We start from the raw sequence: 15650 nt of genomic DNA on the forward strand, positions 1-15650 counted from the left end.
TGCCAGGGACCTGAAGTGTGAGGGGGGGATTAATTGAAAGGGCCATAAAGGAACTTTTTAAAGTGATGGAAACGTTCTATGTCTTGATTGTGGTGTTGGTTATATGCGTGAATAAGTTTGTCAAACTCATTGAACCCCGTGCACTTAAAATGAGTACATTTTATCATACGGAAATTACATTTGAATGAAGTTGTTTAAGAGAGAGTTAAACACCAAAGTCTAAAATAGGACATGAGTAGTGAAAGTGTCAAAAAGTATACTGTCACCACAGATTAGCAATAAAGCAGTAGCCCACAATACATTGTTGAATATTATTTTGAATGTCACTAAATAGATGTGAAAATTTGTACTAGTGTTTCTATTACTGTATCATGGTATTTATAGATACTTTAGTATTACATGAACTAAGTAATATTAGTGACAATAATACAAAGGTTTTGAAAGTGCCTTATAAGTGAAGGTACCTTATGTTTTTTGCAGTTTTAATATAATGTGCACTGATGGCTTTTTCCCTCTAAATTGTACATTTTTTAGTCCAACTTAGTCACATAATTCAGATAGATAAGTATAATTTAATATTTTCTGAAATATTATAAAATTTCTAAATTTTTTAAATATTAAAAAATAGTGACATTATTAGCTGAATATATTAAGCTAGCTCCATAATCCGTCTACATGCCGTGTCCATCTTTCAGGTGTCTGGGGTGTGTATCCAGCTAGGCAAAGATAAAATAGTATATAGGATGTCAGATATAGCTTTGTGATCACATCAAATAATTCTGGTGACAGCTATATAGAAAATCAACCTTAAAATAAAACTGAAATTTAAGAAACGCTTAGGCCAGTCTTCTTTTGTCACTTTAAGTTTCACTCTTTGATCCTTTTATGCTGGTTTGAAGAGTCTAGATAATCTTTCACAGAAGTTCTTTGGGGTGGGAGGTGGGGGGAGAAGGGCCCAAAAGGTCTGGTTTAGATTTCTGAATGGTAATGCCTGTCTGAACATAGATTTTTGTCCTTATACTTTCTGCTTTGTGTTTAAAGAGTTTTTAATAGCTTGCTTTTCACCTAGCAGCTTTCATTATGTATAGTTTAAGTGCAAATTGGATGAACTGAAGTTTTTAAATGAAGAGTCTAAAAGGTCAAGAAGATGTCTAGAATCCTTTTTGCCACCTCTTTCCCAGAACCTTTAGTGGTGTTTTAACAAAATCAAGAGTAAGGAATTTCTTATCTTTACACTTTTTAAAGCAGTGAAGTGGAAAAAAATTAAAATTGGAGAAGAAACAAATGATCTGGAGAACTGTTATTGTACAGTTGGTCTCTGAGAAAGTTACCATCTATTTAAGATGATGCCAAAAGTTCCGGTGGAAGTATGCTCTGTTGACTTTGGAGACCTCTTACTGCTGGGGGTCTTTGTTTAGATAGAGCTCACCACCCTGTGTGTTGTCATGTCATGTATGGTGTAGAGTAAGTGTTGTTTGGGGGGCGGGGGGCAGTAGACGATGCTCTGATGGCTTCCCCATTGTTCATGAACTAGCAATAAACTTTTCTCAGAATCCGTTATCCCTATAAAGGTATTAGTTAGATTCCAGAATAACATGTAAAGTGTGCTTGATTGACTTTCTCCCCCTAATTATACAGTATTCTGTAAATTGGACATTTGAATAACCTTCAGTTCAAATGTATATTTCTTGCCATTGAGTTGGTGAAAGGAAACATTTTGTTCTCTCATGGCCTTATTGATGAGCCTCATATAAACTAGGTGAAATGGGACAGTGCAAAGAGAATGCAGTAAAGTGCTGAATGAAATACAGTAAAGTCCTGAAATATATAGTATATACAAAAAAAAATCTCTTGGCTTTAGTTAGTGGAGAAGAGTAGTGGAAGAGTAGAGTTGTGATAGGAACTTTTCAAGAGGATGGTTTGAGAGGAGAGGGACTGTCATTCATGGTGTTGGTTAGCTTGCGTCAAGGTTAGGCCAGAGTGAGAAGATTTCTCCTGAACAGGAATGCCAAGCACCACATGAACTTCCCCAGTATGAGCAGGTGCAGTAAAATCAAACTATGGAAGTAAACCTGGAGACCGCTAGAGAGGCCGTGGAAGAGTCCATGGATTTTTGACTGGATGATGACCTGAAGAATTGTTGTCATTTTTAATTTAAGGTAACTGCTCTTTTAAAATTTTTACTTTTGCATTTCACATGTATAGGTTTAAGAAAATCTACCAAGAAGCGCAGCGAATCCCCACCTGCTGAGCTCCCCAGTTTGAGGCGGAGCACACGCCAAAAGACCACGGGCTCCTGTGCTAGTGCCAGGTAATAATCTGGGCTTTGCCAGTTTATGATTAGCTCGTTATCTGTGTTCAGCTTTCAGCAAAATCCTTAATTTTGTAAGTTTTTAAAGATTATTAAAATTTTCTCTTTAATGTTGAGCAAAGAAATTTGTTTTAATATAGCTAGTATTGCTGTATATTTTTGTGAATTCTTCCCCAATATTTATTTACCTTTTTTTTGCTAAGTTTTAATCATGCCTTTTTTGGGCAACACCTTTGTCTTCTACCTTTTCCTCTGCTGTTACATTATTTGCACAGAGTTATTGCCAATAGTTGAAAGTCTGGTTGCTTTCAGAGTTCTAGTCTGCCAAAGAAATCTCTAGTGAGCATCTTTATGCAGATTTGGGTTATTTTTAAAGGTAGCTAAATTTCCCAGTAGTGTGATTAATGGATCAGAAGGGATGCCTGTTGTAATGGCTGTAACATTGCCTAATTAGTTTCTAAAAGTGTTGGCACAAGTTATTGAGTTTAATGGGTGAGGGGGAGAGATGTACTTAATTTTCATTTTGTGTTCCAGTACCTCTGCTCACAGGAGAATGTAGGTTTGGTTTGTGTTCTCTCACATCTCCAGTTCCCATTCCTCCTGGTTGCTATTTTGGAGCCCTTTTTCAGAAAATGATCTACCTTTCACATATGATACAGTGTATTATTTCATATACTTTATTAACTGATTCAGAACCTTAGGATAAAGTTAAAAATCTTTTTGTTGGAATTTCATCTCAGATTTTCAGGCTTGGTCAGTTTTGGTCTTGTGCTGGTAATCACAGCTTTATGGGACTTCTCCATCCTTTATATGTAGTTTGCTCTTATATGTACTTCGTTCTCTCTACTAAATGTGCCAGAAACCAGTGATGCTGGTGACTGATTTTAGTTTACCTTTTCCCTACTCTAACTTAGGTCAGTAGAAAGGCTTTAAGCACTTCTTTTTGTTCTTCTCTGAGGTAATCGACTTTATACTCTTGGCCGTGGGTACAGTAGTAACACAAGGAAACAGTATGACTTGTTACCTAATAAGTCATAAGAAATGGACTCTTGCCACTTTAATCTCTACTTTTCCACTTATTTCCTAGTTCTCTCAGGATTGTCTAAAATATCTGGAGTTAGTACACCTGTTTGCCTTTGAAGTTTTTTGGCAGTACTTTTATGAGGACCTCTGAGAAAATTTCTTAGTTCTTTAGGGCTTTTGTCCTGTTTTGGGCCAAACTTTGAATCCAGTTTACCCAAGGTTTATAATCTTAGATATAAACCAAATTCACTGTAGTTGAAAATTAATTTTAAGCTGTATGTGGCGTCAGGTAATCTAGCGTCCTATCTTTCTCTGCAGCATTCTCTCCTTCTCCTCGGGCCCACTGTCTTGATGAACGAGAAGTTACTTACATGCTACACACAAGCTGTCTAGCCGCCTGCCTGCAGTGCTCTTCATCTCAAACTTTTCTGAATTAGTTGAGATTCCTCTTAAATTTAGTGCTTTCGTAGTCGATCACAGCTGCGGCTTCGTCTCTTTAGACTAACACACCTTGAAGGCAGCAACCAAATGTTCAGCACAGAGTGTGTCACATGGTTGATACAAATTAAATGTTAAATAAATGACTTAATTTGAATCCCACTAATTTATAGCTTGGTAATTGGGGTTTGGAGTGAGCTTTTTTCCCCTGTGAATGAAAGGTTGGCAAAGTAAATCCCTGCTTAGGGAGGAGTTTTAATAATTGAGAGAATAAACTCTTCAAGAACTCATTGGTGATTCAGAGCTTTCATTTACATGTCACTTATGCCTGGTTCCTTCTTGTTCTTTACTAGACAACATCTAATTTCACTGTAGTTTACTTTAGTCTAAAACATTTCTTTAGTAGTAGATTTTTGCACTTTCTGAGGTCATTTGGGGAACTGCCTTTAAACAATATTAAGTTGTTGTAATTTTGGAAGTCTTCTGTCTCTACCTGATTTGCTTACTGATTTCGCTATTAAAATAGAAAGAAAGTCATCAATAAAATATAATCTGCTTCATGATAAATGACTGATGATTCCTTTTTCCATATCTTACACTATGCCTCAATCAGAAACAAGTGTCTTAGATGTCATCTGTATTTACTTATAAATATTAAATACTCATTTCTTTTATTTTAAAGGCTAGAGCTATTGTCCATTATTAGGATAGTAATTTTTTGATGATTTAAGTAATCTGGGACTTAAGTGATGGGAATTTTTCCCATCTTCTTCTCTCCCCCTGTCCTGCCCCCATTTTCAAGTATCAGTCTGAAAGTCCATATAGTGGTCCACTATTTACCCAGGAATTAGGGATCTATTTCAAATGAATTGAATTGTTTCTGCAGAAGGAATCACTTTTCCATGTAGTTGAAGTGTTTAAAAATCACTTCTGTTTGTAAGGATGACAACAGCTCATAGCAACACAAAAGCTTGTATTGTCAATGTGATATAGCTTGGATGAGTTTTAAATATACAAAGTCTTGGTTGTTACCCATAGTGATTTTCTACAACAATTTTTATGTAAAAAGAAGAAACTAGCTCTGTGTTCCATGCATTGGAGCTTTGTGCTGTGTGGACATTGCTCCTGGTCACTGGGAGTGCTGCCTATGATGGCATTTTTCTGTTGTAGTCGGCGAGGCTCTGGCCTGGGCAAAAGAGGAGCAGCTGAAGCTCGTCGACAGGAGAAGATGGCAGACCCTGAAGGCAACCAGGAGACAGTGAATTCTTCAGCTGCACGGACGGACGAAACTCCCCAAGGAGCGGCAGGTAGATTGGCACTTCTTAAGCCTAAAAAGCATTTATGTATCTTCCAGATTTATTTGGAGATAACTTACTTTTTAGGTACACCAAATATAATGGAAGAGAGGAGACAGATACATCTTAAGATGTTAGCCATCACACTTCTTGTTCGCTTTTGTTCCGCTTTATAGATTTGGTGTTTTGATTAGTTGTATTCATTTGTTGTTGTTGCTGTTTAATCTTTTTCCAAATCCAAATTTGTACTAATTACATTCAGAGGCCTTTTAAGAAGCAGTAAGTCCCTTTCTGTTTAAGCTTCTTAAATATTGATCAGTACATATAATAGTTGCCTACTGATTGTTTGTAAAACTTTAAATTCATAGTAAAAACGTAAGGATGTGGCTTAAATTGCTTCATACAAGTCTAAATTTTAATTTAGAATGTTGTAGTCCCTAAAAAATAACAAGTATTCAGTTTGAATCTAAGCAGCTTTAAGACTAGTATTCCTATTCTTTTGGGTTTCTTATTTTTATTCTCCTAGATGTCTTAGCCCAGCAAAAATTAGGCCCCCCGCCCCACCCCAAGTATGTACCCATTTCCAGTGCCAGAAGGCGGCTGACACTCCACGGCTTGATTGTGGCTAACGGTTTTAAACAGTAGCTTGTTATAAGCATTTCTCACTAACACTAAGAACAGATACAAAAATATTATAAGTCATCATTATGAACATATGGGTCTGAGTTGAGTCCCTTAAATCTGGATGATATGCGTAGCTTTAGGCGTAGGCATGTTCTTACTTTTGAACAGAGTTCTTTCATGTATTACTGTTAGTATCAGAATAGGTGCAGTTTTCTTCAATGCCTGTGGTTGATTGTATATCCTCATTTACCAGGAAGGTTCTGGTCTGCCCACTGCTGTCCATGTTCTGTGCCTTTTGTCTCAGCTTTCTGTCCAGCTTAACATCTTTACCAACTTGTCTTTCCTGGTTTTGTATGATAGATTACATGGCGAACTTACGGCATCTCTTCTGGTGGTGCCTTTTTCCCAGAATAGTTTTTCTGAAGGGTTAAATGGTAGATTTTTGGAAACATACACTGCATTGCACATGCAACTCACTGAAGCTCTGTAGGACACACAGCCTATGCTTCCCAGTGTTTTAATGTTTATTCCAAGTCTGATTATGGAAGTGGAGCAGTTCCCATATGGATGACACTTTGAGAGGGAGCTGCTGAGTGTGTTGTTCAAGTGGACTCATTATGGTAATTACAATAGCTAACATTTACAGAGTGTACACTCCATTGCAGACACACTATTAAGCACTTTACATATATTCTCATTTAATATTCAGAACAACCTGCTGAGGTGTGAGGTGCTGTTATCCTCATTTTATAAATGAGAACAACTGAGATGCATAATGGTTAAGCTTGCCAGGGTTACAAACTAGGATGTGTGACTCTCAAATCCAGGTCTTAGAGAAAAGAAGTGCACAGTTATAACAGCTGTGGTGTTCTGCTTCCCTGTGGTTACTCGAGTTTGTTTAATTCATAGGGGTGTAATTGGAGGCCAGAATGAGGGGGTGGTGTGTAAAATTTTGTTCCTTGGTATATTTGCCAAAGAGGATAAAAGCTTCAAGGGATTAGGTTCACGCGATTGCCCTCCGAAAGGCTCGCCTGTGTTTCATTGTCATCCATATTTGAAATCCCATTGTGATCTAGGTGCTTTCTGAGTTTATGTAAAAGATACATGTGCATGTTCACTGGCGTTAGAGCAGCACTAACTTTATTACCTTTCGGAGGCTGGATCCCTTGTACGTACTACAGGGGTTCCTCTGCCAGCTCACTAAAGTGCTTCTGGGGAAAGAGGCAGATTACTTATTACTAGCTTTATATTAAGTTCTTCAGTGTAATGTGCTTTCGTTTCTCAGTATGTAAAACTGGAATTTAAAGAAAAATAAAACCCTCTAAGTTCGTGTAGAGTACAAACTGATGGTGGTAACGTAGAGCATCTTATGGCAAGTGTCCATTCTCAGACAGTTCTTATACAGTTGGTATAAGACTCACTTCATCTGAAGCATTTATTTTGAAATAATGTTTTTACTAATTTAAAAAAATTAATCTCTTCAGTCTTATGTATATATTCATTTTTCAGTGTTTCTTTATTTTTAGAGATCATTTCTTCCTGACTTATTTCAGTGGCCTCGTTGATATAAGTGTATTTCTTTTTTCACATGTAGATATTAAAGCATTGCTCCATCTTTGGAATACTTGCTTATATCACCCTGACTTTGCCAGTGTTGTTGACATTTAGGAAAGTTTGTTGATAATGGTGTCCCTTTGGGTCACTCTGAAGTTTACTGTGATGTGGAGTGCAACCCCTCTAGCTCTTCATAGAAGAAATGTCAGCTCTTGAAGTTGAAAGTTAAGTGTTCCCCACATTGTCCCAAGAGCTGAAGGGTTTAGTTTTAGACTTCATTAGAACTGAGCATCCCTTTATAGTGCTGATAAAGTCTTGCAAATCTTAGTGATACTAAGGTGGGGAATCAAGCAGTCTTCTTTATACCCAGAAATCAATCAAAGTAAGGAAAAATGTTCTGACACCTACATTTGGCATTGGGAATCTTAATTTCACAAGAAATGAACAGGGTCAGATTGTAAAAAGAAAGCAACTCAGTTTTGTAAATTTTTCTCTCCCTCATTATATTTGGTTAGTACCACTAAAAATTAGATTGCTACCATATCACCTGATGCCAAGGCCCACATAAGGTGTAATTATATTCCAAACAACCATTCTTCTGGCCTAGCTCAAAAGTTTTTGTGACACTAAAAATGTTTTCCCGTTGCCTCCTATACTTAGGTATTTGGTAAACCCTTAGCAGTTCCTGTCAAGTAAAAGTGAATTTTATCAGCTTTAACTGTGTGTTGGAAACTGCCTTACATGGTGCTGTGAAGATATGCTGAGACTAGATGGGAGAGATACCAGTTTAAACAAAAAAAAAAAGATTGACACCTCTTAAAATCTGGCATTGGATTTTCTCTGTTTGATAGCCTTGCTTTTATATTTGTGTTGGGATGTATTTTGTGTGTGTTGCCCAAGGTTTGATGCCTTGATTGAAGCAACTTTCTCGCTGACTGCTATTAATGGGTTACATTTCCTTACCTGCATGAGTTTACAAACAGCCGCTCACTGTAAGCTAGTTTGGTTGATTTAATTTTGTAAAACTTAGAAAAAAGGGAGCTATGGTAAGCAAATGCCTATTAATACTTGCCATCAAAGGAATGGCAGCTGGAAAGGATCTTTTTCCTTGGGTCCAGTAACTGATTTGTGTCAGAATAGGCCCTCGACTTGATTAAAAACCAGAATATCCCTGCTCCTCCTTGTAGTGGGTCTGTGGCTCCCTTAAGGTTGGGACCCTCCCTATAATAGTCTTAACAGCTCTTTTAATTCTGTGCTTTTACAAGTTTTATGTCTTGGTTAATGTCTTTGTGTCAGGGCAATTTGAGGTATTTATTATTCATTATGTCAGTTCTTAGAATAATATGTTTAAGAAGTCACTTAAGGTTAAACCTTTAAAATTGTAAGTTGTAGATTTGTAGACTGGTTTAAAGTCAAACTAGTAGAACCTCTGATACGCTTTAAAAAAAACCCAGCATTACCTTAAGTGAACTTGTGATTTTTTTTTTCTTAAAAAATGTGTGGTTCCAGAGTGTGCCTTTGAGGGGGGAGCAGGAAAGAAAGAAAAACCAACAATTTTGTTTGCCAAAACTTAGTATTTGCTTTCCACATTTTGTAAAAGTTTCAAAGTAAGTTTAAGAGCCACTTGACTAAGTTCAGTCATAATTGGGACCTGGTAGCAGGGCTGGTTGGCGTGGTTTCTGTATAACACGAAGAAGCAGCGGCACTGAAATCAGGAACGAGTGCTGGAGGGCAAGTGCGAGGCGCTGGTAGCGTGCAGCTCGTATGAGTGCGGCCTGCGAAGTCAGACTGCCTGGGCTCACGTCTCACGCCCCTGGTCAGTTGTCCGACCTTGGGCAAGCACTCAAAGACACAAAGCCTTGGTTTCCTCATGTGCATGGTGGAGCTTGTAATACTTCTCTGTATGGTTGAGAGCAAACACATGGACACGTTCTCCATACAGTCGGCATTTAATGAGTGCTACCTACAAGTAGCCTTATATATATATAAGTACAGTTGTTATTTCCTTTTTCTCCATCAGAAGTGTGGATTTTGCTAAACTCCATTACTCCTTAATATTAGCATTTCTACTTAGCCTGTTACTCTAAACCATGGGGTTGCCAACGTTTTCTGTGAAGGGCCAGATAACTGATGATTTAGGCTTTATGCAGGCTCTGTTGGAACAACTCTGTGGTTGTAGCACAAAAGCAGCCACAGGTATGTGAGTGAATGAGTTTGCGTATGTTTTAACAAAATTTTATTTGCAAAGTGGTGTGCTGGACTGGATTTGGCCTGTAGGCCACAGTTTGCTGATTCCTGTTCTAAACCATACATTTTTCTACAAGTTCTTTAAAAATCCCGGTGAAATGTTAGAATACTTAAATGAGGGTGAAGAAAAGTATTAAGAAAACAGAGTTGGTGGCTGGTGTATTTACATCTCTTTCTTCAGAAAAACTCTTTACATTCACATACGTGATCCATGTGCCTCTTTTAATAATGACAAAAGTATTCTTCCTGCCTTGCATTCTGTCACCATCTGTCAAGTGGACAGGACTTAAGGTATTGTGGATGATGTGGTCATACACAGCTGAGAATCGTCTATGTACAAAAAATGCTTTAGGACTCAACAGACACTGAGAGGAGGGGACAGTAAAACTGCTAGTTTTACAGGAATATATTTTCGTCTCCTGGTCAGATTTATAATATTGTAGAATCAGCCACTATTTACTTAGACTGAATTATCGATCAGGTTAGCATTTTGGGTAGTAGAATCCTTCTGAATCTGAACTCTTCATTCTGCATTTGTTTTGACATGTTAGTTGCCCTGTCTTTTGTACTTCAGTGTTTTGCAGTCTTCTGTCAGTTGTAATGTGTTTCTTCAATGTTTTGTCCTGGAAATAAGAGAGCGTAATCTTTGCACAGTCTTGAAATGAAAGAAAACACGGCAAATGATCGTATCCAGACTATAGTCCAGGAATAAAGCAGACTGAAGAAGGCACACATCTACATGGAACATTTTCCCCAAATGTCAGTTTTGCTTTTCTGTTTGTGACTAATTGCCCATCTATTAAATATCACAATGGTTTTTTAGCAGTGTTATGTTTATGGACTTTTGGTAGAGGAGTTCAGGATAAGACCCAATTCAGGAACAGTTTCAAAGACAGGAGGAAACTATGAAAACCATGTACGAGTGAAATGCAAAGCTTGTATATTATGCTTGTTTCTAATGTAGTTGAGCCATCTTTTTTCCATAAAACCTACATGATGAAGTCTAGAATAACAGCTGGTGTGCAATGGGCAGACACGTTTGCCTTTATTCATTGTTGTCTGTAAAACTCTGCTTTTTCTTTTTTAAGATAAACCAGACATAATGAATTTAAATGTTCCTCTCCTAACCCTCACCTTTCCCCCCTCTTCGAAGCCTCTAGTTCTGTTGCAGGGGCTGTGGGCATGACCACTTCTGGGGAGAGTGAATCGGATGATTCCGAGATGGGACGATTGCAAGGTAAAGAGAGTTACTGAGCTTACAAGAAACTCTTGTCATGGGCTGCCTTTTACTACCGTTCTTTGTTGAAGTTAATTTGGGTAAGCTCATAAAAGTATAATGTAGCAGTGCCCATATCTCCAAAAAAGCTTTGTATGTAGTGGTGATTTGATGATTTGGAATTGGAAGATGATCCGTTTGGCTCTTCATCTTTACTGTTTAACTAGATAAAAATCTTATATAGTATATTTATTTTTTATGTTTAAAAATTTTTTTTCATTATGGTTGCATGTATAGCTAGTAATACATTAAGGGAGATATTGAACAAGGGGTAGCTTAATATATTGTGCTCTGGTATCTAATAACATATTGCATCTAGTAGGATGCTTGATCAACTGTTTGAAAATGAATGTAGATTGTATACATAAACTCAAGGTATTATAATGTTGTAAGTGCTTTTAAAAAGCAGCTTTATATTATGTATACATTATTTACAAGTACATGGATATGTATTTTTATTATCTTCAGACAGCTGATTTATAGAATAGATCCCCAGTGTGAGGCTTACAAGAAACATTAATGAATCAGTTTCAGATTGCTTTTAAGTTCCTGAAGGAACTTATAGCAATCACTTTTTGACTAGAACTCTTATGAACAGTTTTTCTCACTTTTGGGAACTGATAAAAATGATTTTTTTCCTGTTTTTAGAGGATCTCATGATCAGTATCTGACTGAGAAATAATAGAGTGAAATAGCTAAGGTGCTTAACATAACTTCTTCAAAATAAATGTTTACTTTGGGTTTTTCTTGGACCATTTACATAGTCCCTGCTGGCACGGATATTTAATATCTCCATAAAACCTTAAGATGCCCTGGAGTAGACACATGGGTGTTGTAACTTATATTAATTATATTAGTATATACAAGTGGTCTTGAAAAGTTTAATGTAACTTAAAGTTCAAAATGGAAAGTAATTGTTTAAATCAATTATGTGATGAATCAGTTGTTCGAAACTTCTAGATAAGATCAGTTGTATTAACACTTCGACTACTCCTCCTGCCCTTCTTTTTTCCTTAGCTCTCTTAGAGGCCAGGGGTCTTCCTCCTCACCTGTTTGGTCCTCTTGGTCCTCGGATGTCACAACTTTTCCATAGAACAATTGGAAGCGGAGCTAGTAAGTGAATACTTTTAAATTTGTCCTCCCCTCAGAACTCTTAGTAATTAGTTGAGTGCTGTTTCTACTGTTTACCTATTCATGTAAGAGAGTTTTCACATAAGGAAGTTTTCATGAACTTTAACCTGTTTTAAAAAACAGTTTCTGCACATTCTTGCCTTAAATAATAGCAACTCTTCAAGATTTTCTCCTTTTATTTTTAATTACTGAATTGGAGCCATTAGAAAACCATCCAACGTTTACAACAAGATTGACCCTTCATTTTGTTTGTTTTTGAACTATAGAAGAGTACAGGATCTCAGGTGATTACATTATTATAGCATCTGATTGCATGCTTTGCACAGATTTGTGTCTTGAGATTTTTATGGTATAATAAAATTTAACCCATTAGGCAGTTGATTATAAAATGAGCCTGAGAGGAAAGATTTCTCAGCAGAATTACCAGTAACTAGACTCATTTAATCAAATTAATATAACCCAGAGATCTTATCATATATGCTAGATATAAGAGTGATTGTTTAAGTCTCAGTTTGTAACTAAGAATATGATTTTGCATAATCACAAATTCAGTTAAATTCTGTCTGGTATAGAATATTACCTTTAGCTTCCTTAAGCAATAAAATTTACATTTAAGCATTTTTAAAAATTGAAGTATAGTTGATTTACAATGTTGTGTTAATTTCTACTGTGCAGCAGAGTGACTCAGTTTTATATATATATACACACACACACATTCTTTTTTACTTCATCAATAATATTTCCATAGAATCAGTAGGCTATTTGCAGACTTCAGTCTTGATTCATTTCAAAATTTCTGAAGTGTTACCGAAGGTTGTTAACTCTGACCTTACAAATAAATTTGTACTTGTATAATTTTCCATTAAATATTCTAAGTTTAAAAAAAAATAATGCAATGTGTGTACATGTGCTCATATTATGTGTACTTGTACTTGAGGATTTTAAGAAGCAGCGGGTATTTTATTTTTAATTTTTGAATTTTATTTTTTTTTTTTATACAAGCAGGTTCTTATTAGTTATCCATTCTATACATGTTAGTGTATATACGTCAATCCCAATCTCCCAATCCGTCCCACCCCCACCCCCCGCCACTTCCCCTGCTTGGTGTCCATACGTTTGTTCTCTACATCTGTATCTCTATTTCTGCCCTGCAAACCAGTTCATCTGTACCTGTACCATTTTTCTAGGTTCCACATATATGCGTTAATACACGATATTTGTTTTGCTCTTTCTGATTTACTTCACTCTGTATGACAGTCTCTAGATCCATTCACGTCTCTACAAATGACCCCAATTTCGTTCCTTTTTATGGCTGAGTAATATTCCATTGTATATATGTACCACATCTTCTTTATCCATTCGTCTGTCAGTGGGCATTTAGGTTGCTTCCATGACCTGGCTATTGTAAATAGTGCTGCAATGAACATTGGGGTGCATGTGTTTCTTTGAATTATGGTTTTCTCTGGGTATATGCCCAGTAGTGGGATCGCTGGGTCATATGATAATTCTACTTTTTTTGTTGTTGTTGTTGTTATTTGCGGTACGCGGGCCTCTCACTGTTGCGGCCTCTCCCGTTGCGGAGCACAGGCTCCAGACACGCAGGCTCAGTGGCCATGGCTCACAGGCCCAGCCGCTCCATGGCATGTGGGATCTTCCTGGACCAGGGCACGAACCCGTGTCCCCTGCATCGGCAGGTGGACTCTCAACCATTGCGCCACCAGGGAAGCCCTATTTTTCGTTTTTTAAGGAACCTCCATACTGTTCTCCAGAGTGGCTGTATCAATTTACATTCCCACCAACAGTGTAAGAGGGTTCCCTTTTCTCCACACCCTCTCCAGCATTTGTTGTTTGTGTATTTTCTGATGATGCCCATTCTGACTGGTGTGAGGTGATACCTCATTGTAGTTTTGATTTGCATTTCTCTAATAACTCCTGATGTTGAGCACCTTTTCATGTGCTTCTTGGCCATCTGTATGTCTTCTTTGGAGAAATGTCTATTTAGGTCTTCTGCCCATTTTTGGATTGGGTTGTTTGTTTTTTTAATATTGAGCTTCATGAGCTGTTTATATTTTTGGAGATTAATCCTTTGTCCGTTGATTCGTTTGCAAATATTTTCTCCCATTCTGAGGCAGCTGGTGTTTTTGTTTTTGTTTTGTTTTGCTTTGCTTTTGCTGCCCTGATACTCATCTCTCAAATAACATAGCCTCCTGCAAAGTTCTCGAGAACCCTTGAGTCTGGATTTTTATTCAGTGTTGTTTATTAGGCACTGGGATGTACAGAGTCATGAATAGGATAATAAGCAGAGTTGTTTCCCACGTGGAAGCTTCCCTGTTAGAGAGTGACCCTGGCAATAAACAATTACTATATAGTAAAATTTCAGGTCGTGTCAATGCAGTGAAGGAAAACAAAGCAGAGTTAGGAAGGTGTTTGTTGGTGTGATGATAGGCTGGTTAAAGAAACCTTTTCTGATTTTGTGGAGAACAAAATGATTTTGTGGAGAACAAAATGGAGTGAGAAAACCAGCTCTGCAGGGATCTGAGGGAAAAAGGAAGTGCAAGGCCGCAGGTGGAAATGAGTTTGGCATGCTCATGAGACAGCAGGAGGGGCCTATGGAAAGTGAAAGGAGAGTGGTAGAAGATGAAATCTGAGAGGTGTAGGCGCTTGCCAGGTCATGTTGGACCTTTGCAGGCCAGCAGCAAGTGTGGGATTTAAACTAAGGGTAATTAGGATTTATCTGTATTATGAAAAAGATCAAGCATACACAAAAGTTGAGAGTATTATTAGTAGTATAATAACATCCATGAACCCATCAACAATTATCGATCCACGTGACCTGACCATTGTTTCATTTATATCCTCGGCTGTTCTCCCCACTCCCAAGTTTATTTTTTTAACTTTTGCCATTTGCATATATTTGAATTTATATCTGTAAAAATAAGGACATAACCACAGTACTGTCTAAAAAAGTTTATATTAAGAAAATCCTTAGTAAGTATCTAGAATTCAAATGTTCCAGTCCTCACATAAATACATTTTAAAAACTTTAATTTAACTGATGGCAAAGTATAGATCATATTTTTAATGTGTGTACTTTTTTATTTTTTAAGAGAAATTTGATTTCATTTATTTTTCCACTTCATTTATTTTGGGGGAGAAGGCTGGGAAGAAAAATTGTTTCAGAGCTACCCAAGAATATTAGCATTAAACATTGGAAATCCATATTAAGGCTTGACTATTGCACATGAAATGAATATAAACGATAGACTAGAACCAGAGTAGAAAACAGTGACACACCCCCATTCCCATGACCCAGCTTCAGCAGTGCCTGCTTCATGGCCAGTCTGTCTTTACACCCACCAACATCCCTCCTCTTGTATTAATTTGAAATGAATCCCAGACATTATATAATTTTATCTATAAATATTTCATCATGTAGCTCAAGATAATGTCCCTTAAAACACACATACACATGCATGCGTACATCCACATTACTATTATTATATCTGAAGAAGAAACCAGTAATTCCTTATTGATAGATACCCATTCAGTCAGATTTCCATTGCTCAAATGGAAAAGTTAAAAAACAAAAAGTAAACTTCTTGTTAAACAGGTAGTTGGATCTAGAGGCTTTTTCAGGTTCAAGTTTGGTTCTTTATTTTCTTCCTCTGGTGAGGAAAGACTATGCAAAAGTGGTAGTGTTTTCTAATATTAGGAAGCCCACAAAGTCTAGACAACAGGGATTAAAAATGAA

General features: G+C 37.1%; 1 protein-coding gene across 15 annotated transcripts in view; it reads left to right on the forward strand.

Annotated features, from left to right (window-relative positions):
* TRIP12 (thyroid hormone receptor interactor 12) overlaps positions 1–15650 on the forward strand; it is a 147233-nt gene that overhangs the window by 74691 nt on the left and 56892 nt on the right. For all 15 annotated transcript variants that reach the window (XM_060015962.1, XM_060015961.1, XM_060015964.1 and 12 more), the window contains 4 exons: positions 2206–2311; positions 4943–5079; positions 10646–10729; positions 11786–11881. In XM_060015962.1, the coding sequence (XP_059871945.1) occupies positions 2206–2311; positions 4943–5079; positions 10646–10729; positions 11786–11881 (423 nt within the window). The remainder of the gene's footprint in view (positions 1–2205; positions 2312–4942; positions 5080–10645; positions 10730–11785; positions 11882–15650) is intronic.

Source organism: Delphinus delphis, chromosome 7 (assembly GCF_949987515.2).
Source record: "Delphinus delphis chromosome 7, mDelDel1.2, whole genome shotgun sequence".
Classification (NCBI taxonomy): domain Eukaryota; kingdom Metazoa; phylum Chordata; class Mammalia; order Artiodactyla; family Delphinidae; genus Delphinus; species Delphinus delphis.